This window comes from Esox lucius, chromosome 19 (assembly GCF_011004845.1).
Source record: "Esox lucius isolate fEsoLuc1 chromosome 19, fEsoLuc1.pri, whole genome shotgun sequence".
Lineage (NCBI taxonomy): Eukaryota > Metazoa > Chordata > Actinopteri > Esociformes > Esocidae > Esox > Esox lucius.
Window position 1 is genome coordinate 33,657,049 of NC_047587.1, and position 25,411 is coordinate 33,682,459.

Here is a 25,411-nt window from a genome sequence, read left to right on the forward strand (position 1 = left end):
CATTTTAATAGTGTTACATAAAAACACCCACTGTGTTCAATTTACTGAGCATATTTTGCTGTTTGATTCATTGTGTGAGTCTAATCTTTGCTATATTATAATGCATCATGAGGCAGTTTCCTGTACACAGATTAAGCCTAGTCCATGACTAAAATATAACTGCCATGGAGATTTCCCATTGAGCTTTCCATCTGAGACTGGGAAACTATGGGGATGAGCACATTGTTATGATGCATTTGGGTAGCAAAGAAAGTGTTATGTAATACTTTTGTTTGGTTGAGCAAGCAGCTAGACTGTCAATGCAATTTATTAAGGAGTGTCACTGTACAGTAGGTCATGTAGACATGTCCATATTTCATGTATATCTAATGGAGGGGAATGGCAAGACACATTTGATTTCCTCTATTTACAAACAATCCATGGCACTGCCACAATACTCTCTCAGCTACAATAATGCCCCCCTGATGGAGCCAACTGTGTTATGATTTAAATATCGAATACCAGCCCTCTTGCAAGTAAGAGTAGTAATTTCCAAAATGCTTTAAGGGATAGCTCGTTCACAAATCATATTTCGGTGACAGTCCCCTTACTCCCAGTTGGTCCTGCAGGCACAGAGTTTTTTTTTTTAAACAATCCATTATTCAGCCCCATCTCAGTCAGTAATTAACGTTATTTTAACGTTGTACAAATTCATGAATGTAAGCCATACGTACCCTTATCGCAAAGCTGCATTGCAAGTGGAAAACTACTCTAAAACACTCAAACTCAATGGTGGTGTTTACCTCAAAGAACATGAGGAAGCTGTATTCCTCAAAATAAAGTTGACATTTTTGCAATATAAATATATTTTCAATTAAGCGTGTATGGGTCAGTTTTGTTCACAGTTGGATCAATCCATGCATTCGTTCAGGAAGTGTAAGGGTATACACAGTAAACGAAAGTCAGTATTTGTGAGCTAGAAAGCAATTTACCAATTTCGTCTTTGATATCCACCTTGGACAGTCCACCTTGGAAAATACTTATATATTATGTCTGACTCTGAATACGAGCAGGAAGAAAACATATCGGGGGACACAGCCTTCCTTGTTCTAACCATAATAGACAGATGAAGAATTTACTGGATAGAAGCTTGGAGAGCAGCTAAAAGGGGGCAATGGTGAACACGTTAATCCCCAACCCTTGCCCAGAATATCTTTGTGTATACTTTGTGTATTATAACATAGCAATCAGAAGTATTACTTACAATCTGTCTTGTCTGCACGGGTTGAACTGGGTAACTTGATCGAATAGCATTCACCTTTAGTCCTCTTCTAAGTGAACGTGGGTCACAATCCTCTGTATTATGTTTCTCGCAAAAATTGTATGTCTCATTGGCGAAGTTGCTCCATTGATTTTCCAAAAATACGACTCGGGAGAGGCAGAGGTATTGTCACAATTGCAGAGCGGGTAGAATTTAATTAACTCAAGATCCTCGAACAGGCAAATGAGCAAGCAGAAGTTGAAATCGATACAATCAAAGGAAATCCAAAGGTTTAAAGTTTATTTATCAAAGGGTCAACCTGCACAACGAAATTATTATGACATGGCACAGGACATCTATGTACAGGGTTCATACACCTTTTCCAAGGTCAAATTGAAGCACTTTTCAAGCACTTTCAAGGTCGTTTTTAAAGCTTTTTCCAGTAGTTAGTCTATCAGATTCACCTCATTGACCTTTTTAACAATATTGTGCAAATCAAAACAACTTCAGTTGTCAAACACAGAATTAACAACACAAAATAGTGCTAAAGTATGCAGCCAAAAGTGCTACATTTACAGATTAGGCCAAAAGTTGCACTTTATGTATATGGTATATAACCTCAAGTGCATATTTAACTTAATTTAACAATCAACTCAACAAGATGTGTAAATGTAAACAAAATCAACTTAAAGTTGACTTCAGTGGACTTTATCCTGTAAAAATAAATAAAAATAAATACACCAAACAACACAAAATACTGCAAAACTAAACAAATCAACTTAAGTGGTCTTTATCACTCTGTTAAATAAAACAAAACATAAAACTGCACTAAACACCGAACATTACATGTTAAGGCCATATAATACATTAAGGACCTATTAAGGAGTGTCTTTGAGCTCCATCAGCTTGTCGTTTTGCTGTTTTTCTACAGCCTCCAGACTTTTTGCAGCTGTGCGAAGACCATTTGATTTCGAGATGAAGCTGAGTTTTCCAACCGATTCAGCTTTCTCTGCATTACTCTCTGCATTTCAGAAGGATCCTTATGTCCTCCTCCATTCTCTTCTTTTTGGCCTTGATCTCAGCTTTCTCTTCTGAGCAGTCTGCTCATCTTTTTTTCGACATTTTTGGTCATCCAGATAATTGTGGTATTTCTGTCTGGCAGCAGCTGCAGAGAGGAGTAGCTCCTTCGTGTAGACTATGTTGAGCAGCCCTCCAATATGGTTTACATGGTCATGAATGATCCGCTAAGCAATAAGAGAATCCTCTTTCAGGTTCTCCACCATCACCTCTTTGTTAACAGAAAACCCTCTCTCGACAGAGGCTTGACCATGGGAGAGGACCAGGACAAGTTTGACTACCTCCCAGAGATGGCGAAACTCTACATTGATTGATAAATGTTCATGGTAGAATTCATCCAACCTTCCCATCTGTGGGTTGAAATTCCTAAATGAATCTGACGCACACATCAGACTGTGGTCATAAAATAGCCCAAACTTTGCTTTTGAGGAGCAGACAGGCCTCTAACAAGTGGATATTTAAGTGTTGCCTTTTCAAACAGTTTAGACACCATCTTAAATCAAACAACAATATTGTTGATGATAAATTCAAAGTATTTATTTTTCAAAACGCTATAAATCCATCAATTTCCCTCCCAAAACGCTATAAATCCATCTTTTTTTTTTTTTAAATGAAGTGTTTTGTCTTTTATTTGTTGTGTTTGCATTTATGAGGAAAAAACTAAGTTATGGGCCGTGAGCGCTCTAAAAGCGGCACTAAAACACTTGCAAACTTTCACGTAAACCTCAAAACAGAAAGCACAAAGCCTTTCTTTAAAACAAATTTCGTTTTGTATAAATTGTATCTTAATTTTAAAAAGAATTAGGTAGGTTAAACATTCAGAATACGATTCCATATAAGGTATATTTCAGCACTTCGGGAATGGACAGCGACTCAAAAGTAGCACATAGAACGCGCGTTCATGTTAAGTGAATTTGACGCTACGATGATGAGCATTTACTACTTTTAAAAAATGTGGGTTGGGTACAATATTTTCTTTTTTTTTGCGGTCCGAGTTGCGGGCGGGTTAGTTGAAAACGTCAGTTGGGTGCGGGTTGTTTATATATTGACTCGCGCATCACTGGTGCACAGGCCCCTGCCTGATAAATAGGCTATATTAATTGAATGAAAAGTGTATTCCACTGGCAAGACATACATTTATCTACTGTAATAGAGCAGTGTAATATTGCATAAGCCTAACCCATCCTCAAACTTACAGTAGGCTACTTGTATGACACTCAATCTGACACGATTTCTGTTCAGCAATCAACAAGTTTTTATGCACTTGGCTTACGTTTGCAGGAAGTTAACGTTACAGTTACTGTGCTGTAACTTTTGCTAAGTTCACTGCATATTGCACAAATGAACTGCAATACTAACATTACGTCATTATCACACCAAGTAGCCTACTCTCAGTCACTAATAGCCCTTTCAGACAGTATGCGGAATGCACCGCGCTATGAAACACATTTATTTCAATGGCTTGCTTTCCAAAGAAAGCGAATGCACGCAGCGGGCAAAGTAAAAAATAGCTCAACTTTCGGCATTGTGCTCTGTAACAATTAACTGCGCGGCCAATAGAAACAGGGCATCCAAACATGCACAGAAATCAAAATGAAAACACCATAAAAAATAAAAAAATCAGCGGCCAGCGCAGCACATTCTGGTCCTGTCAGAAAGACCCATTAGCCTGCGAATTCCTAGCTAGCAGTTACTAGCGTAAACAAATAGGCACTAACGTGTACAGTAGGCTAACGTACTTCAGGCTTAACGCTACTTGAAAAATCTTATGACTTACCTTTATGTGACTTGAGAAAGCAGACTCGCCCATTGTGAAAAGCTACACGTCTTTTTTGCAGACTTTACAAGCGGCAGCTAGTGGTGTTTGCCCCCGTTTAATCCATAATTTATATTTGGCATCTTCCAGCCAACGTTCATTAAAACGACAGCATCCCGGCATGGTGCAGTAGTGGTTTCATGGGGGCAGAGTCACACAAGGAATAGACTGGCAGATCGCAGTCCCACATGCACAAGCGAGCACAGCAGGTTTCATTTTACGATCTCCAACATTTTATTTCTCCATTTAAATAACTATTCATGCAGATTAGATATTTGTTGTGAAATAAATACAGTTTCAATTTCAAGCATTTTCAAGCACTTTATCCAAAATGTAAGCACTTTTCAAACCTTGAAAACATCATCAAAATTCAAGCACTTTCAAGGACAAATAGCTTGTTGAGGTTAAAGTTCATGCTCAGCTCGATGACATCACTGCCGAAGTACAGAAGCTGTGTATGGTGAACGAAATAGTTCGCTAGTGCCAGTTTGAATTCAGCCAATTCCACCAGATCTTTCGTCTGTGTACAGTTTAAAAAAATCTATGCTTTTTGAAGTGATGTCATGAAGTGTTTTGGAGTAGTTTTCCACTTGCAATGCAGCTTTGCAATAGCAGTACGAGATGTTTCCATTAATGAATTTGGATGATGCTAATAACACTAATTATAGACTAGGACAGAGCTGAATTATGGATTGTTTGAAAAAAATATCTCTTGGTAAGTGATATTTCAGAAAAATATGAATTTTGGATGAACAATCCTTTAAATGTTCAATTATTTCACAGACTGCAATTTAATATTTCCAACACATAGGTTACATTCATGAGACAACAGACATTAATGATTTTCAAGTTTTTGTCACTCATCAACACAAAAACATCCACAACGTCCACATAAAAAATGTAATCCTGAAATTATTCTAAAAAATCATTGATGGCATAAATATTACCCCCCCTTTCATAAATATTTGGTAGAGGAACATTAGGCAGCAATTACACTTTCACAAATCATGTCATTGGAATTTTTATTGGAATAAGGTTCTATGGCCTGATGAGCCTAACATTTTTATTATTGGCGACAAACATCCGAAGTGGGTTTAATGTGCAAAGAGCCATGAACCTAATTCCCACTGTGAAGTACAGCGGGGAATCTGTGATGCTGTGGGGCTGTTTTACTTCCCAATACCCTGGGAACCTTCTTCAAATACATGGCAACTTGAACTTCATCAAGTACTAGAGGATTCTAGGCCAAATTGGTCTGCCTCTGCCATGATGATAAAACTGGGTCATTGTTGGATCTTCAAGCAGAACAATGATCTATAGCATGACTCATAATTTACACAAAAATGATGCAGTGATAGGGCTTCAACAACTAATTTATAAAATCGATAATTGGCAATAAACTTCATTATCGATTAGTTGTGTCTACGTAGTCATTCCGATTAAATACTAGCTTCTATACTACTTACATTAAGTTGAATTGTCCCAAGCTTAGTATACTCAGATGAAATGGGGGCTGTAGAACTCAAAGTTCTGTTATACTTAGTTGGTAAAACATAAATGTGTGTATGTGTTGAAACAAAGAAACAGAAATAAAAGGTGACAGTCTGTACGTTTGCTCATATTCATCTTTTAATCATATTTTTGTGTCTCACGTTCTGGCACGGCAGGTTGCCTGTGAGATCCAACGCACTCTCCCTCATTTGGACCACAGACACCTCTTTTGTTGTTTATTGCCCTGACCTGTTTCCTTAATCACTGACACTTTGTTTGGCGCATGCCATATGTAACAATTGTTCTTCCTTGTCTTGATGCTCAGTGTTTCTTTTGTTATAGTTACAGTAAGCACATACTCCCAACAGACACAAGAAAGTTACTGATGTGGAACTTGCCAAAACCGAAGAGGAGTGACAGAAATAAAACAATTAAATTGTCCACAAGGACTGACAAGAGAAAAACTTTACCAACCAGCAGGTGTCAATTTATTGTCTTAAAGGGAACCAACAATAACACGAGCAACCATTTACTAACAGAAATGATCTATTTGTTTATATATATACACATGTTTTATTTGTGATTATGTTTTCGCATGTTTGTTGCAATAGGTGTAACCCAGTTGTTAAGTGTATTTGTTCTAACGTTCTTTATAAATACAGAACAAATCTAAAAAATGGCTGGGTCGCATCTGTAGCTGCCAACATATGAAAAAGAGTCTATTCTCTAATAAAATGTAAATATAAATTAAAACACATTATTTGTAAAAGTAATTATTTGCTTATGTTGTTATTCATTGGCAACTGTTCTTTAAGCGGGATAAACGCTTCCATAAATTTTGGTGTTTTTCACTTTCTAAATGTAGTGATCTGGTGGCCTTTTACATCATGATTAGGTTTCCTGTTTATCTGTCCCAAAATATTTAACTGTCCATGAATAAATGTTCATTGTTGAAATCAATCTAGCCAAAAAGCAACAAGTATTAAAAAATAACTAGCATATCTACAGTACACACACACACACACACACCCATATATACTCATTAATTCTAATTTGAGTGAACAGCATATTAGTAAAAACTGTGAAAATTGGCATCCTTGTCTTTATTACCCTTTAGACTTTAGACTATATCCAAAATAATGGAATAAATCCCCCTGATGGCTATTCTGCTATTTCTATGTTCTAGTAATCACAAGGCACAAATGCCTTTATATTACAAGAGTGTTATTATAGTAAATGTTAGCATTCAAGGCCAATAGTCCTGTTTATGCTCATTCTCTATTAGACTCCCGACGCTAATCTAAATATAAGGTTATGCATGAAGCCACTCGGGCAAATGGGATTGCGGTTGGGTTAGCAATTAGCCCCTGGCTGTAGACACAGTAACTGTCAAAGCGCTGCTCAAAGCTTGGACGTCTGATTCAGTACATTTCAAACTCTTATTATGGGTAACCCTATGCCCTGCTCCTAGAAAAGCAGTGTGGGGGAAAAAAAATCTGATGATGCTCATATGTGAAATGTGTGTTCATAGGCTAAGGCACTCCTAAGGGCTTAATCAAGCATGGGATGCCCAGGCAGAAAGAGACACACACATACTGACTATAAAATACCCAAATGCGTGTTGGAATTTATCTTTTATGCTAAGGCACTCCTACAGGCTCAATCAAGCATAACACAAACACACACTTGCTTTCTTTTCTGTCCTTGTGGGGACCAGAAAAATGATTCCGTATTTTTCCTATTCCCTAAAACTAGAGCTGGAAACTTTCTCTATTTTGTCAACCCCCCCCCCACACACACACATATACAGTAAAGTAATGATTGAACTGCATATTGAGGGTTTTTGGACATCCACAAACAGACATCAAATGTTTGTTTACAATGGAAACTGTTTGTTTGATTGCACTTAATGCTGAATCTGTATCTTCCATATCTGACTCTATTGCTGGCATTCTATCTGGGATCCTTGGGGCGTCCCCTGGATGCCCATGCATGCGTTGAATATCATCCAATCACAATTCAGCAGCTGTCTCGTACACTGACTATGGTAGCTCTGTATGGATCCTTTCAGGCAAAAACAAATCCGGACAGAAATGAACCAAAATTGATGAATTGGTTAATTCAATGCAAAGGTTTGTAGAAATGTAGGATATCTGTTGATTTACATTTTACTGATTGCATTTACTTTTAGTCCACTTTTAGATCAATGTTGAAGATAATGTTTTTGTTTCTGACTTTGTCTACAGATACAGTAGTCAGTGCAATTGTATTATATATTGTCTTGCATTGTTCATGAAGTATTTGTGTGTGTGTGTGTGCGCGTGCGCATGTACGATTATGATCGTGAATTCTCACACACACTGAAATACTCTGTATTCCGATCTCCTTATTTTCTCTTCTCTTTAACTTCCAGTATCAATCACTGTTATTTGTGGAGAAATAATATCTGTGAAAACATTCATCATACACATAACTGCAAATTAATGCCTTTTTTAATATCACAACTTCTCATTTAATTAAATGTTCAAGACACAATACATTGGGTTTCATAACCCAACTTTGCTCAAATGGGGTTTGACATTGACAGAGCGTTGCATTTTTAGCCCTGTAGTCAAATTTATTGTCAACTCTGTTTATTTTCTCTCAAAATAACACTGTGCATTTATACATTAATAAATCTTAGCAGAGTTCGGAATCAAAGAATTAAAAAAATGAGCTTTACAAGTTCTGCATGTTTGCTGTTAAAAAGTAGTGAGACTGAGCTACTGCAGGATGCATATTCCCCTGCTTCTTATCTCTCCCTAGCCATTTGCATGTGAAGAAGATAGTAGAATTATTCAAATCTGCCTCTCCTTTTCAGGTAGGCAGCTAGAAGGAGAGGCGCTGGTGGATAAATGGGTACTTTACCGACTGAGGTGTTAAATTTTTTAGGCATATCCACGCAAAGCGTGGAAGCCAGCTACACAGGAGGGGAAAGATGAGAGCAGGGAAGAGTACTTTGTAGGATCTGTGTTCACTGCTCACACTTGGACAGCAAAAAGGAAAAATGTCAGAGCCAGCTTTTATGTCAGAGCCAGCACGCAAAAAAATATTCTGAAGATAGCGTTAAATGTTAACGTACATTTTTATTATAAAAAATTCTAAGTCAAAAACCCCTTAATGATGATTAAAATTATGTGTACCGTGACGTCGCCCGGTATGGCGCAGCCGGGGCCCCACCCTGGAGCCAGGCCCAGGATTGGGGCTCGTATGCGAGCGCCTGGTGGCCGGGCCTTCCCCCATGGGGCCCGGCCGGGCTCAGCCCGAACGGGCGACGTGGGGCCGCCCTCCCGTGGGCTCACCACCCACAGGAGGGACCATAAGGGGCCGGTGCGAAGAGGATCGGGCGGCAGTCGAAGGCAGGGGCCTAGACAACCCGATCTCTGGACACGGAAACTAGCTCTAGGGACGTGGAATGTCACCTCGCTGGCGGGGAAGGAGCCTGAGTTAGTGCGTGAGGTTGAGAGGTTCCGATTAGAGGTAGTCGGGATCACCTCTACGCACGGCTTGGGCTCTGGAACCACACTCCTTGAGAGAGGATGGACTCTTCACCACTCTGGAGTTGCCCATGGTGAGAGGCGGCGGGCTGGTGTGGGTTTGCTTATAGCTCCCCAGCTCTGCCGCCATGTGTTGGAGTTTACCCCGGTGAACGAGAGGGTCGTTTCCCTGCGCCTACGGGTCGGGGATAGGTCTCTCACTGTTGTTTGTGCCTACGGGCCGAACGGCAGTGCAGAGTACCCGACCTTCTTGGAGTCTCTGGGAGGGGTGCTGGAAAGTGCTCCGACTGGGGACTCTATTGTTCTACTGGGGGACTTCAACGCCCACGTGGGCAACGACAGTGACACCTGGAGGGGCGTGATTGGGAGGAACGGCCCCCCTGATCTGAACCAGAGTGGTGTTCAGTTATTGGACTTCTGTGCTAGTCACAGTTTGTCCATAACGAACACCATGTTCAAGCATAAGGGTGTCCATCAGTGCACGTGGCACCAGGACACCCTAGGCCGCAGGTCGATGATCGACTTTGTTGTCGTCTCATCTGACCTGCGGCCACATGTCTTGGACACTCGGGTGAAGAGAGGGGCGGAGCTGTCAACTGATCACCACCTGGTGGTGAGTTGGATCCGATGGCGGGGGAAGAAGCTGGACAGACTCGGCAGGCCCAAGCGTACTGTAAGGGTCTGCTGGGAACGTCTGGCCGAGTCTCCTGTCAGAGAGATCTTCAACTCCCACCTCGGGCAGAGCTTCGACTGGATCCCGAGGGAGGCTGGAGATATTGAGTCCGAGTGGACCATGTTCTCCACCGCCATTGTCGAAGCGGCCGCTCGGAGCTGTGGCCGTAAGGTCTCCGGTGCCTGTTAGGCGGCAATCCCCGAACCCGGTGGTGGACACCGGAAGTAAGGGATGCCGTCAAGCTGAAGAAGGAATCCTATCAGGCCTGGTTGGCTTGTGGGACTCCTGACGCAGCTGACGGGTACCGACAGGCCAAGCGGGCTGCAGCCCGGGTGGTTGTGGAGGCAAAAACTCGGGCCTGGGAGGAGTTCGGTGAGGCCATGGAGAAGGACTATCGGCTGGCCTCGAAGAGATTCTGGCAAACCATCCGGCGCCTCAGGAGAGGGAAACAGTGCCCTACCAACGCTGTTTACAGTAGAGGTGGGCAGCTGTTGACCTCAACTGAGGATGTCGTCGGGCGGTGGAAGGAGTACTTCGAGGATCTCCTCAATCCCGCTGTCACTTCTTCCATTGAGGAAGCAGAGGATGAGGTATCAGAGGTGGACTCGTCCATCACCCGGGCTGAAGTCACTGAGGTGGTCAAGAAACTCCTCGGTGGCAAGGCACCGGGGGTGGATGAGATCCGCCCTGAGTACCTCAAGTCTCTGGATGTTGTGGGGCTGTCTTGGTTGACACGCCTGTGCAACATCGCGTGGCGGTCGGGGACAGTGCCTCTGGGATGGCAGACCGGGGTGGTGGTCCCTCTTTTTAAGAAGGGGGACCGGAGGGTGTGTTCCAACTATAGGGGGATCACACTTCTCAGCCTCCCCGGGAAAGTCTATGCCAGGGTTCTGGAGAGGAGAATACGGCCGATAGTAGAACCTCGGATTCAGGAGGAACAGTGTGGTTTTCGTCCGGGCCGTGGAACACTGGACCAGCTCTATACCCTCTACAGGGTGTTGGAGGGTTCATGGGAGTTTGCCCAACCAATCCACATGTGTTTTGTGGATTTGGAGAAGGCATTCGACTGTGTCCCTCGCGGCATCTTGTGGAGGGTGCTTGGGGAATATGGGGTCCTGGGTCCTTTGCTAAGGGCTGTCAGGTCCCTGTACAACCAAAGCAGGAGCTTGGTCCGCATTGCCGGCAGTAAGTCAGACTTGTTCCCAGTGCATGTTGGACTCCGGCAGGGCTGCCCTTTGTCACCGGTTCTGTTCGTAATTTTTATGGACAGAATTTCTAGGCGCAGCCAGGGGCCGGAGGGTGTCAGGTTTGGGGACCACACAATTTCGTCTCTGCTCTTTGCAGATGATGTTGTCGTGTTGGCCCCTTCTAACCAGGACCTTCAGCATGCGCTGGGACGGTTTGCAGCCGAGTGTGAAGCGGTGGGGATGAAAATCAGTACCTCCAAATCCGAGGCCATGGTCCTCAGTCGGAAAAGGGTGGCTTGCCCACTTCAGGTTGGTGGAGAGTGCCTGCCTCAAGTGGAGGAGTTTAAGTATCTAGGGGTCTTGTTCACGAGTGAGGGAAGGATGGAACGGGAGATTGACAGACGGATCGGTGCAGCTTCTGCAGTAATGCAGTCGATGTATCGGTCTGTCGTGGTGAAGAAAGAGCTGAGCCGCAAGGCGAAGCTCTCGATTTACCAGTCAATCTACGTTCCTACTCTCACCTATGGTCATGGGCTTTGGGTCATGACCGAAAGGACAAGATCCCGGATACAGGCGGCCGAAATGAGCTTTCTCCGCAGGGTGGCCGGGCGATCCCTTAGAGATAGGGTGAGAAGCTCGGTCACCCGGGAGGAGCTCAGAGTAGAGCCGCTGCTCCTCCACATCGAGAGGGGTCAGCTGAGGTGGCTTGGGCATCTTTTTCGGATGCCTCCGGAACGCCTTCCTGGGAAGGTGTTCCGGTCCCGTCCCACCGGGAGGAGACCCCGGGGAAGACCTAGGACACGCTGGAGGGACTATGTCTCCCGGCTGGCCTGGGAACGCTTTGGTGTCCCCCCGGAAGAGCTGGAGGAAGTGTCTGGGGAGAGGGAAGTCTGGGCATCCCTGCTTAGACTGCTGCCCCCGCGACCCGGCCCCGGATAAGCGGAAGAAGATGGTATGGTATGGTATAATTCTAAGTCAAATGACATTACATTCATCCTTTTCTGTCAAGGCGAGGCAACATAAAGTGACATTGAAGTTGCCCAATTTTTGGGAAGTTCACACCCCAGGATAACAAGGAATCACCAATCCATTTCACAGATACTAGAGAGCTATTCTTTGTTGGCCAATCACAGATAATGTCATCAACACACAAATAGCTGCTCACAAATATTACAAGGGTTCCCAAGTGTTTTTCTCAATCTTGACCTTCATACTGAAGCCTTGACACTGGCGTACAATCTTACTCCAGAGAAATACATTTTTGACTTTGAAAACATCATCTAGATAAACGCAACACCTGAAGCAAAAAAAATATTGGAAAATTTCTTGGACTTTCGAGTTAGCGGACTTGAGGAAGTTAGATTAGATTAAAAGGAAGTTAAATGTAACGTAAGTTAATTAGTCAGATAATGATTTTCACTGTTACATAAAATATCATATTTTTTCATATTTTCTCACAAATGTCAAATAAACAAAAATATCACAATATCAAAAAACGAATTACACGTTTACTTTGTTTTAAAGAATGCATAATCTTCTTTAATTTGACATCACATACATTTTACCTGGAGTGCGGTTGGAGCCCCCCTAACGATCAAGGGTCCTAAGCAACCGATATTGTCACTTACAGTTTGCATACCCTTGGAGAATTGGAAATAAATGTAATACATTTGTGAAGAAAACATGAGTGAGCAGGCAAAACACGTCTTTTATTTCTTATGGGATTCACATTCAACTGTAGGTTATAATAGAATGGCACAATAATAAAACAAAACATGGCAAGAGAACCAGTCGTCTTGGCAAAATGCCTCCACGTCATGCAAATTCTTTGGTCGTCTGCATGAACCGCACATTTGAGATCTCCCCAGAGTGGCTCAATGATATTAAAGTCAGGGTACTGTGATGGCCACTCCAGAACCTTCACCTTTTCTGCAGTAACCACTGGTGGGTCAATTTGGTCTTGTGCTTAGGTTTATTGTCATGCTGGAAAGACCAAGAGCGTCCCATGTGCAACTTTCATGCAGAAGAATACAAACTTTCTGCCAGTATTTTCTGATAACATACTGCATTCATCTTGCCATCATTTTCACAAGATTCCGTGTCTTTAGAGCTCAAACACACCCAAAACATCAGTGAGCCACCACCAATCTTCACAGTGGGGATGGTATTCTGTTCACTGTAGGCCTTGTTGACCCCTCTACAATCATAGCACTTATGCTTGTCAAGGTGTTGTCGGGCATATTGTAACCAGGCTTTTTTGTGGCATTGGTGCAGTAAATTATTCTTTCTGGTAACTTGACCATGCAGCTCACTTTTTTTCAAGCATCGTTGTATTGTGCTCCTTGAAACAACCACACCATCTTTTTCCAGAGCAGCCTGTATTTCTCCTGAGGTTACCTGTGGGTTTTTCTTTGTATCCCGAACAATTCTTCTGGAAGTTCTGGCTGAAATCTTTCTTGGTCTAACTAACCATGGCTTGGTATTAAGAGACCCACAGTTTACGACTTCTTAATAAGTGATTGAACAGTACTGACTGGCATTTGCAAGGCTTTGGATATCTTTTTATATCCTTTTCCTTTATAAAGTTCCATTGCCTTGTTACAGTCTTTTGACAGTTATTTTCTGCTCCCCATGGCTCAGTATCTAGCCTGTTCAGTGCATCCACGTGAGATCTAACAAACTCATTGACTATTTATACACAGACACTAATTGCAATATTAAAAGCCACAAGTGTGGGAAATTCACCTTTAATTTCCATTTTCACCTGTGTGTATCACCTTATGTGTCTGTAACAAGACCAAACATTAAAGTGTACTGTATGTAAACCTTTGATCAGGAACATTTGGGTGATTTCTGTTATCATTCCGATTTAAAAAGGAGCCAAACAACTATGTGATAATAAATGGCTTCATATGATCACTATCCTTTGCATGATCAGTCATATTTTCAAAATCAATGCCAAAATGTCACAATTTCTGCCAGGGTATGCAAACGTATGAGCACAACTGTATGTGTAGAACCAGTCCTGAATATACCATTTGAAAATGTCAGATATTGGTAATAATAGAATGCTGGGGTTGGCTGATTATGCTTCAGGGATTGCAGCTTTAACTCTTTGTTTTCTGGAGGGAAAATTACACAGGTCACGCATTGATTGGCAGCCAATTACAAAATTTGACAATAAGTAAACTATTTACAGATCCCTACATAACATTTAGTTAGTTCAGACTTCAGAAATGTATTCATTTATTTTTAAGTGTGAACTTACTATTTTCGTCAGGTACTTTCGTCACAACATTGTACAACAAATGTCCCACGATGCCTGTATACATTTACCATAAATCATGAATAAACCACTTATAAAACCAGTATTGTAACTGTATCCAGCAAACGCCTCATGTCCATAGCAATCTTAGTTTTTAGTCTTCTTTTGTACTTCTTACTTTTTTGTTGCCCAGTTTTTAAAACAGGATACAGCACAGTTTTGTCTTAATAATGACAAATATTACCAAAGTTAGATAGGGCCTTTGTGTGGAAAGGATGGGAACATTTGGAAAATAAAATGTTTTTCTGCCCTTGTTTACAGTACAACATGGACATTTTGCCCGAGGCCTCTGTCAGCACCGCAAGTATAAAGAAAGCCATTTTAAAACCTTACGTTCCACAGTCAGAGAATACAGGAGATATGTGAAGCATGCATCACTTCTTTCTGTCTTTATCTAAGCAAATCCATCTCACGACATGCTTTGAGATGTCAACCTTGAAATCCAAGCCGAAATATGAAGCTGTACATGCTTTATCTTGCCTCTCATCAAACTCATTCATGAGGTACTTTGGTGTACACTACAGAAGTTCTGGGGCAATGTAAAATGTATCACATTTTTATCTCAAATTACTGAATATCAGCTGTCATCAGCTATGCACATGTTTTGAACTGGAGAGATGTACAAATATATATATATGACTGTATAGTCTGAGCCAAATTGGTGAATCATAAGTCTAGCTCACAACACAAAAACTCGAAGTGAAGAGAAAGCCATTTCTATCTGCCCTACAGTTACTGTAGAATAAACCCAGTAGTAATGCAAACAGAAGGTCTATACGTATAAGATCAAGATTACGATCTTACAAGAGTAAGGCAACGGTCAGTTATTTTTCAAATTTTGTGTATTAGCGTGAAGAGGCCGACTATTAGATCTTGGAACATTCCTAAACATGTATTTGACAGCCATGGATCCCATAGATTCTCATTAATCATGGATTTACTCAAGCCAATGGAAGTGGAAAATAAGAATCGCACCATTAATTACAGACTGAAAAAGACATGATGAATGGAAGAGAAAAAACTAAGAGCACAATAAACTAACAATTATTGTAACACTGAATGATTAACAAATCATCTTATTATCTCTGATAATACCAATAACCAAAAATTAAACGGAGAGAATTTGTTTTTCTCTGGCTACTCAAAAAATAGGACACGTCTTGAGGGAGGACCAACACTGGGGATAAGTGAAGGAAGATACGTGAAAACGGCTGAACAAGATGAGGATTCCTTAAAGGAGAGAAGGGCTGAGTCAGTAATAGAAGATACTGTATGGAGAGGAAGGAGTGAGAAAGAGGAGGATGAATGAAATTAGATGAAAGGGGTAGAAATAGATGGACTGCTCAGGATGCTGGTGAAGAGAGTAATGGCCAAAAAAAGAGATGAAAGGGCTAGTCAGATGGAGGAGGAGGGGGAGTAAAGTGAAGCGAGAAGAGCCAGAAAGGAGAATACATGTTATAAAAAAAAATTTGAGGTCAAAAGGGATGCCCGTGCTTGGCCTCTATAATAAATATTTTCTTGTATTTTATGTTATATTGTATTTTTCTATACTGCTATCGCACTCAGACATCGGCTGTGGGGTTAATCTACACCAGGATCGGTTTTAGATGCAAATATATCACATTTTATTTTTTCGCACAGGAGGGGGCCTGTAAGGACAGCTTGCACCCTGGCCCGGCATCACCACGCTACGCCAGCACTGGTAACATTGGAAGATAAGTATGAAGTGGATGGTACCAAGCATTTACTGTATAAAGAAGTAACAGACAAATCACAAGGTGATAAGGAACAATGAAATGAATGAAACATGTTGAAAATGAAACAAGGTGCTTACCATTGAAGTTTACAGCCCGGATGTAGATCAGTAGCTCCTTCCCGTCAATGTTGGCCATGCGAGGGCACAGGCCTGGGTACCCAGAGCAGAGCTCTCTGTGCATGTGGTGAAGGGCGTGGGCCATTGCATAGACCGCATCCATCACAAACTGTACCTTTCCCTCCTGTTCGTAGGTTGAGTCACGACCAACCTTCTCCAGTCCTGGACATGAGTAGAAAAACACAAAGATAAACAACATTATTCAATAGCCAGTTGTTGTCTGTCAGGTCCAGAAGTTGAGGCTCTCTAGAGCATGCGAGTCACATGCTCATCTCACAGCAAATAGGTGGTTGGTTAACAAATTTGTAGTTGACATTTAAGTCTGACAAAAATGTTGTATTTCTGAATTTTTTAACAAAAACAAAGAAAACCTACAAATACTGTATAAGCTAATTGTCTGAAGAACAACTCAAAAATCAAATGAACATATCCCAATTAGACAAAAACATATCTAAAAATACAGTAATGGCTCTAGCATACAATTATTAGGCAAATCGTATACCTCAAGATTTATTTGATTGTTGAACAAACAAAATGCTCTCAGTCAATCCTAAATATAATAGAACCTCAAACATGAATGTTTAATAAAGGAAAAGTGAGTTTTGATCTATTTCAGGGGAATACATGAGAGTGCAGAATTATTAGGCAACAATTGGTGTGCAGAATTATTAGGCAACTAATAAAAAAAAAAAATCACCCAACTCACGTGTCTATTCTCAAATTTTTAAATAAGTGTAACAAATGACAATTAAAATGTTTGTCCTTTCAAAAATATTCAGTGACCCTTATATAACCACCCTTCTTTTCAATTCTTCTTTTTAATAACTGCCATGAGCCTTCCATCCATGGAGTCCATGTCAGTTTCATGATCTGTTCACGATCAACTTTCGCTGAAGCAGCAACCACAGCCTCCCAAATGTAGTTCAAAGAGTTGTATTGTCTTCCCTGAATGTAAATCTCACGTTTGAGAAGGTTCTCAATAGGATTTAAATCAGGAGAGGAAGGGGGCCAGGTCATTATTCGGGCATCTTTGTGGACCTTGCTGACTAGCCAAGCAGTGGAGTACTTGGATGCATGTGATAAAGCATTGTCCTGCATGAAGATCATGACCTTTTTGAATGCTGAGGACTTCTTCCTATATCACTGTTTGAAGAAAGTATCTTCCAGAAACTGGTAGGTTTGGGAGTTGAGTTTCAGTCCATCTTCAACCCGAAAAGGTCCAACTACCTCATTCTTAATGAGAACAGCCCATACCAATACCCCTCCTCCACCTGGCTGGAGCCTGACTGAAGTGGTGCTGTGTCCATTAGTGATCCAGCCACGGCCTCATTCATCTGGTCCATCAAGAATCACTCTCATTTTATCTCTACATAAAACCTCTTCAAGTATTTCTTTGCCCAATCTATACAGTACATTTCAAATCCTATTCAGTGGTGGTTGTGTTTCAGCCTTCGGGACCTTGGCCATGTCTCTGAGCACTTGACACCTTGTACTTCTGGACACTCCAGGTGGGTTGCAGTTCTGGAATATGGTGGCACTGGAGGATAATGGGTTCCTGGTAGCTTCACGTTTAATACTTCTCATGTCTTTTGAAGTTTAATTAACATATTTTTCTCAATGCGTTTTTGTACCCCAGTTGACTATTCTCAACAAAACCTTTGATTGTCCGGTGGTCACGCCTCAATAGTTTAGCTATTTCAAGGGTGTTCCATCCGTCTGAAAAGCATTTTACAAATTGGTTGGAGTCTGTTTGATTGAGTGTGTGGACAGGTGTCTTTTATACAGGTAACGAGTTCAAACAGTTGCAGTTAATACAGGTAATGAGTGGAGAACAGGGCTTCTTAAAGAAAAACTAACAGGTCTGCGAGAGCCGGAATTCTTACTGGTTGGTAGGTGATCAAATACTTATGTCATGCAATAAAATGCAAATGAATTACTTAAAAATCATACAATGTTATTTTCTGGATATTTGTTTTAGATTCTGTCACTCACAGTTGAAGAGTACCTACGATAAAAATGACAGACTCCTACATGCTTTGTAAGTGGGAAAACCTGCTAAATCTGCAGTGTATCAAATACTTGTTCTCCCCAATGTATGTACCAATACAACTATATTACCAAATATAGATACATTTAATTACAAACACATGGTGTGTTCCTTTAACTTTCCTATCAATTCTCTGTATAAAATTTACTAACTAGACTTTTGTTATTATAACTCAATTACCTAATATACATGAACTATATTTAATAGCTTCTAATCCAGACAACATGGACTTCTAAAACCACTTGCATTTTGTACACTGACCTTCCTTGTCAAGAGTACGCCCCTTAGTTTTGCCATTTTAGATTTCTGTGAATTTACAGGAATTTATCTTTCGAAACCACTCTTTTTTAATAGCTCACTATCCATATGAGTAAGAGATCTACAAACAAGTGTGATATATGTTCCATTACCTCTCTTCTGAAAGGTACACCTCTTTTTTTCCAAATTCATCATCTGGATTTCATTTTAAAATGACATGCATTATTAAAACTCAATTACCTAATTCACATGAACTAATCTTAATAGCTTCAAATCCAGATGACATGGACCTCCAAAACCACTTGCATTATGTTCACCGACCATTACATTTTTCATTTTCAAATTAACGACAATTTTTTTAAAGGATAAAGTCTATGCCAAGGTACTGGAGAGGAGAATACGGCAGATAGTAGAACCTCGGATTCCGGTAGAACAGTGTGGATTTCGTCTCTGCTCTTTGCGGATGATGTTGTCGTGTTGGCCCCTTCAAACCAGGACCTTCAGCATGCACTGGGACGGTTTGCAGCCGAGTGTGAAGCAAATCCGAGGCCATGGTCCTCAGTCGGAAAAGGGTGGCTTGCCCACTTCAGGTTGGTGGAGAGTGCCTGCCTCAAGTGGAGGAGTTTAAGTATCTAGGGGTCTTGTTCACGAGTGAGGGAAGGATGAAACGGGAGATTGACAGACGGATCGGTGCAGCTTCTGCAGAAATGCGGTCGATGTATCGGCCTGTCGTGGTGAAGAAAGAGCTGAGCCGCAAGGCGAAGCTCTCGATTTACCAGTCAATCTACGTTCCTACTCTCACCTATGGTCATGGGCTTTGGGTCATGACCGAAAGGACAAAATTCCGGATACAGGCAGCCGAAATGAGCTTTCTCCGCAGGGTGGCTGGGCGATCCCTTAGAGATAGGGTGAAAAGCTTGGTCACCCGGGAGGAGCTCAAAGTAGAGCTGCTGCTCCTCCACATCGAGAGGGGTCAGCTGAGGTGGCTTGGGCATCTGTTTCGGATGCCTCCGGAACGCCTTCCTGGGAAGGTGTTCCGGGCCCGTCCCACCGAGAGGAGACCCCAGGGAAGACCTAGGACACGCTGGAGGGACTATGTCTCCCGGCTGGTCTGGGAACGCCTCAGTGTCCCCCGGAAGAGCTGGAGGAAGTGTCTAGGGAGAGGGAAGTCTGGGCATCTCTGCTTAGACTGCTGGCCCCGCGACCCGGCCCCGGATAAGCGGAAGAAAATGATGGCTATTTTTTTATAGTTCACTACCCATATGAGTTAGAGATCTTCAAACAATTGCAGCACCGGTGCTTAGGGACAGTGTAGAGGAGGTGAGGTTGCCCATTCTCACCACCTGGGGTCTCTCCGTCAGGAAGTCCAGGATCCAATTGCCGAAGGAGGTGTTAAGTCCCAGGGTCCTGAGCTTGGCGGGCACAATAGTGTAGAATGCAGAGCTGTAGTCCACGACCAGCACCCTCACGTATGTTTTGCCTTTTTCCAGGTGGGAGAGGACGGTGTGTGTCGTCAGGGCGATGGCATCATTCGTAGATCTATTGGGGCAGTATGCAAATTGAAAGGGGTCTAATGTGTCAGGAAGGGTGGAGCAGATGTGAGTTCTGACCAGCCACTCAAAGCTCTTCATGATTGTGGAGGTCAATGCTACAGGGCGGAAGTCGTTCAGGCAGGTAATGGAAGGTTTCTTCGGTACAGGGACGATGGTGATCTGTTTGAAGCATTTACAATGTATACTTCTCAGCTATTTAAATATAAAAATAAAATCTCTTATCAAACTTGAGATATTGCAATGAAAGCAACCAAACAGGATTTTTTGCAATTCTTAAACAGATTCAATTAAATGTACTTTCCAAAAAAGTTGTGAGCTGCATAAAAATGTAAATAAAAACAGAATGCAATGTCGTGCAAATCATTTAAAACCTATATTCATTAGAAAATAAAAGGACAACACATTGAATGTTGAAACTGAGAAATGTTATTGTTTCTGGAAAAATATATGCCAACATTGAATTTGATGATAGTAACATGCTTCAAAAGGTTGGGACACAGGCAACAAATAACTGGAAAGGTTGTGCAATGCTAAAAAACTAAACCTGGTAGAATATCACACAAATAATTAGGTCAGTTGGCAGCAGGTCAGTACATTCAGTACATTATTGGGTATAAAAAAATTATTCCGGAAAGGATGGGTCTGTCAGAGGTGAAAATGGGGAGAGGTTCACCATTCTGTAAGACTGCGCAGGGCTTATAGTGCAACAATTTAAGAATACCGTTTCTCAGTGTAAAATTGCAAAGAGTTTGGGGACCTCATCATCTATGGTACATAATATCATTAAAAGATTCAGAGCATCCGGAGAAATCTCTGTACGCAAGGGACAAGGCCGAAAACCAATATTGGATGGCCATGATCAGGCCCTCATGCGGCACTGTATTAAAATCAGACATGATTCTGTAATGGAAATCACTGCAAGAGCTAAGAAACACTTCAGAAAACCGTTGTCGCTTCATCCCCAAATGCAAGTTAAAACTCCCAAAAGGTCCCAAATTATTGGAAATGGGGTTGCAATAACATGTAGCTATACTTCTGATGAGTGTATAAATATTCCATACCGGTCTAGAGATAATGCAACCATAGCAACATGTTTTTAAGCAAAATTTGCCAAAAAGATGCCGTTTAACCCACTTGCCCAGCTAGATAGACAAAAACTATTTATTCCTCTAATTCTGAGCTATTACAAAATTACAAAAATATCTCTTCCCAAACTCAAGATACTGCAACCAAAGTAACCATAGTAATAGGATTCCTTTCCAAAAACAGCTCCAATGTAATGTACTTTCTTAACCAGATACACAAAAATGGATTTACTCAAATTAACATATATTTCTCAATTATTCAAATGAGAAAAATACTGGAACCGGGGACATCATAGAACCAGAAATGTTTCCTACTTTTCGAAAACAGCTCCAATTGAATGTACATTCTGAACCAGATACAGCAACATGGATTAACTTAAATTCAGCAATTCATATCTGAAAACAAACATTTAAAGTGAAAAGAATTAAATACTTTTTTTGACCAATAATGTTTTTAGAGAACTCAGTTGATTAGATTAGTAAAGGCCTTCTCACAAGGGGCTTGGCTCCTAACTTGGGAACCTGCATAATAACCGTTCCTTCTGCTTGTTTCCTCTCTCTGTCTTCACTGCTTCTCCCTGCATGTATTACAGTGTACCTCAGCCACGCAACTGGGTGCCACACTACTGTCTGTCTCATTAGTAGCTCATTCTCTGTAAACAGAGTTATTTTGAGAACTTAGTTGCCAACTGTGGGCTCCTGCAGAGGTCAGCCTCAGTGTTACGTTAGCTTTTTATTTCCTTATTCCAGCTGGCTAATAGCCAGACACACAGAGCCCTAGAATTCTGCCTGAATATAAGGTATCTATAAGCAACTATTAAGCAATTGTGCACTCACTCTCCCCAAAAACTATTTTGCTTGGTTGGCGAAATCCAAAAAATCTACCATATACCTACACAAAAAACTAAAACAAAGACAAACCGAAAACATGTATTTCAGAATTTGCACTTCTGCCAATATTTCTTCAGGTCATGCCACAGATGTTCTAGTCTTAGTAGACTTTTTCTCCCATCCCTGCAGAGATACTCTGAAGCTCTGTTGAAGTGGATATTGGGTTTTCTTCCCTGACCTAGGGAAGAAAACCCAATATCACTTCCCTGACCTAGTCCATACTTAGTTTCGCCAGACAGCCGGCTGTAGTATGAGTGTTGGTGGTTCCAAACATCTTCCATTTCAAAGTGATGGAGCCCACTGTTCTCATGGGATCTTTAAGACTTTTTGATATCCTTCCCCAGATCTATGCCATGTATCTCAGAAGTTTTGTCCTGCCCATTTGATTCCATGTCATCGCAATCTTGTGCGGTTGATTCTGAACATTTCTGGATCAAAGGCAATCTTGATAATGCCATGACTTTTGTTCTTTCTCTCCGTGTTTACTGATTCTCTTCTCTCTCTCTAATGGCATTTCCTATTTTATTTAAAACAAGTCATGGAAGGAGTCACCTTTTGTTGGGTGCTGGAAATGGAAGCTAAGCTGAATGCTTATATTCTTGGCAGACATAATATATTTCAACATATCATGAAAATAACAGTACTCTAACTCAAGCTTTTTGTGTCCATTGCCATCATATCTTAAATAATTACTTTTCGACATTTAATTATTTAACCTATCCACACTCAATGTTATAAACAAACCCAGCCTGCAGATGTGAGCAGTGCACTTTCACTTGACAGTTGCAGGCTGTGGACAAGAAAATTAAACTGTCATTTACTAATTTGCTCCATTGAAAACTGGGCCACTGTTTTTCCATCGATGAACAGCAATTGTTTCACAATAGATGCTGTAATTTTTACTGACTTTTTTGGCAATGTTCAATTCACTGACAAACAAAAAAGCATTCAAGTCACTTTCACTGTATTTTATGTTACTGCACATCAGCATCTGATATTTCTCTCAAAACACAAGTATGTTCATTCAAACAGACTAGTATAATCAAAAGGAGCTCAGAGATACCCAAATAGGTTTTCCCAGATGCAATTGTTACTCACCAGCTACGAAAGGAATACATTAACTGACATCCAGTAAATTGAATAACATGAAGTGTGAATAGGGCTATAGTATAATTGGAATTAATTGTAAATGCGGCATACAGCAAGATCCATAGCTATTCATGTTATGAGATTCTGTGACCTGCCAATCTTTCAGGAGAAATAGTATTATGCAAGACTTGTCTTATAATGGACATTAAATGTTACATTCTCTGGATTAGACAGGGCTTTTAAGGCTTTGCAATGGATAGCCTTGCATTTTTTATAGGTCCTGTATAAGCTCTCGGGAAAGTCAGTTGGTCGTAAGAAACAGTTGTTCTTGGCATCTTTGATTTAGTAACAACCAACTCAACAAATTCAATGAAAAGTCTACTGAAACAAAATACATTTTGTATATTCCACAATAACTTCCAACGTATTTTTAAATGAAAGCCTGTCATGACAGATTTAAACCAAAACGTTATATTGTCAAGATTTGATTGATTTTGAGTTCAAGCAACACATTAATTAATACTTGTCTAAGCAGATGTTAATCAAGTCATTGATACATGTAATGAGTATGTGGAAACAATTTTATATATGATAATGAACAAGCCTTTGTTTATGGCTCACATCTGCTAAAGAGGTCTTGGTTTGACCTGAGGATAGCTTTGTATCTGTTCTTATGTACAGTAAATATATTGCCATTTGTCTTGCAAGTATCATTTACAATGGTGAAGGAAATGAAAAATAGCAATTCTATGTTTATTTACATATTTAAATCAGGGATGGAAATTACATTTTTTGTCCACCGGCCACTGTGGCTGGTGGATTTCAAAATCTACCAGCCACTCAATGTTTTTACCAGCCACTTTCTTGTTTTTAACCAACAATGTGAAGCGTGTTGACGACATACAGAGCAGTACATTATCAGATTTGTCTCGTCTTGAACTAACCAATCGCGGGACTCCCCATTGTCTGCTTTTCTCCATCGTTCTTTAAAAACAGTTTTTTGACTTTCGCCTCTTTGTCCACTGGCTCCTCCTGAGATGTTTTCTCAGCGGACATCTTAACGGCTGCGATGTAACGCCACATTTTTTTTAATGTGCGCCGCATCTTAAGTGTACGGAAGAGGATTAATGCCAAGCAATAATAAAAATAAAAACATCTCGACAATAAAGTCATTATAACGCGAGATTAAACTCATTAAATATCGAGAATAAAGTTGTGTTTCGAGAAAAAACAATTAGTCAAGCTATATTATAGACTTTCTTTCAGTAACAAAGAAATACTATCAACTATTAGCTAATTATGACATAGTTATAATTAGCATACGAATTAAAAAGAGAATTTGCAAGCGGCTAGGTCTTTTTAGAAGAAAAAATCTGTCCAATTAGTGCGATGTACTCGCTTTTATCCAACATGAATTGACAACCAGTGGACAAATGCAAGGTTATCGCTGGCTTCACCTACGCGATTCATCGAGGTTTCGTGGTTTCCCAGGATACCATAAGACGGATTATTAAACTTTATTCTTGATATTTAATGAGTTTATTCTCAAGATTGTATTTTTTCTCAAAATGTGACAAGTTTAATCTCGCATTATAATGACTTTAATGTCGAGATGGTTTTTTTTAATTTTTATTATTGCTTGGCACAAATCCTCTTCCGTAAAAGTGTCCGGGTGAAACAGTATGCTATTTTTATTTACCCGCCACGGTGGCCGGTAGGTGAAGCGAGTTTACCCGCCACAACACAAAATCACCCGCATTTGGCTGGTGGCGGGTGCTAATTTCCATCCCTGATTTAAATATTCTTCATTATTTAATATAGACATTTATAAATATTTAAATATGCACTCAGTTTCCTTCCTAGCCTACACCCTGTGTGTATGATCATATACCATCATTATGAATACAGGACCTAAGGTCATGCTTTAAATCACCATCTTGACCCATGAGTAGATGACTCTGTTTTATGATGTGGTGCCAGGAAGCATAGATTGGAATGTGTCTCTAGTTGATAAGAGGGTCTATTCTTTAGGACTAGTCTCGCTATCCTTAGGTTAGCTATCAAACCCCAGAACTTCAGTTTTTAGAATAAAAGCCAGAGCAGGTTGTGGAAAGGGTCTCTCTTGCATTTTCCTCATCTCTGCATGTGTCTTTGCTCATGCAATATCTCAAATCTCCAGATAACTTTTATGTTTGTACTGTATTTGTAGCACTCTTAACATATTAAATGCAGTTCTTACATTCATTTGTTGGCTATTTGAATTAATCCAG

General features: G+C 40.8%; 1 protein-coding gene across 6 annotated transcripts in view; it reads right to left on the bottom strand.

Moving 5' to 3' along the window:
- Window positions 1-25,411, bottom strand: part of grm8b (glutamate receptor, metabotropic 8b) — a 227,285-nt gene that overhangs the window by 25,814 nt on the left and 176,060 nt on the right. For all 6 annotated transcript variants that reach the window (XM_013131660.3, XM_020044957.2, XM_034288511.1 and 3 more), the window contains one exon: window positions 16,180-16,380. In XM_013131660.3, the coding sequence (XP_012987114.1) occupies window positions 16,180-16,380 (201 nt within the window). The remainder of the gene's footprint in view (window positions 1-16,179; window positions 16,381-25,411) is intronic.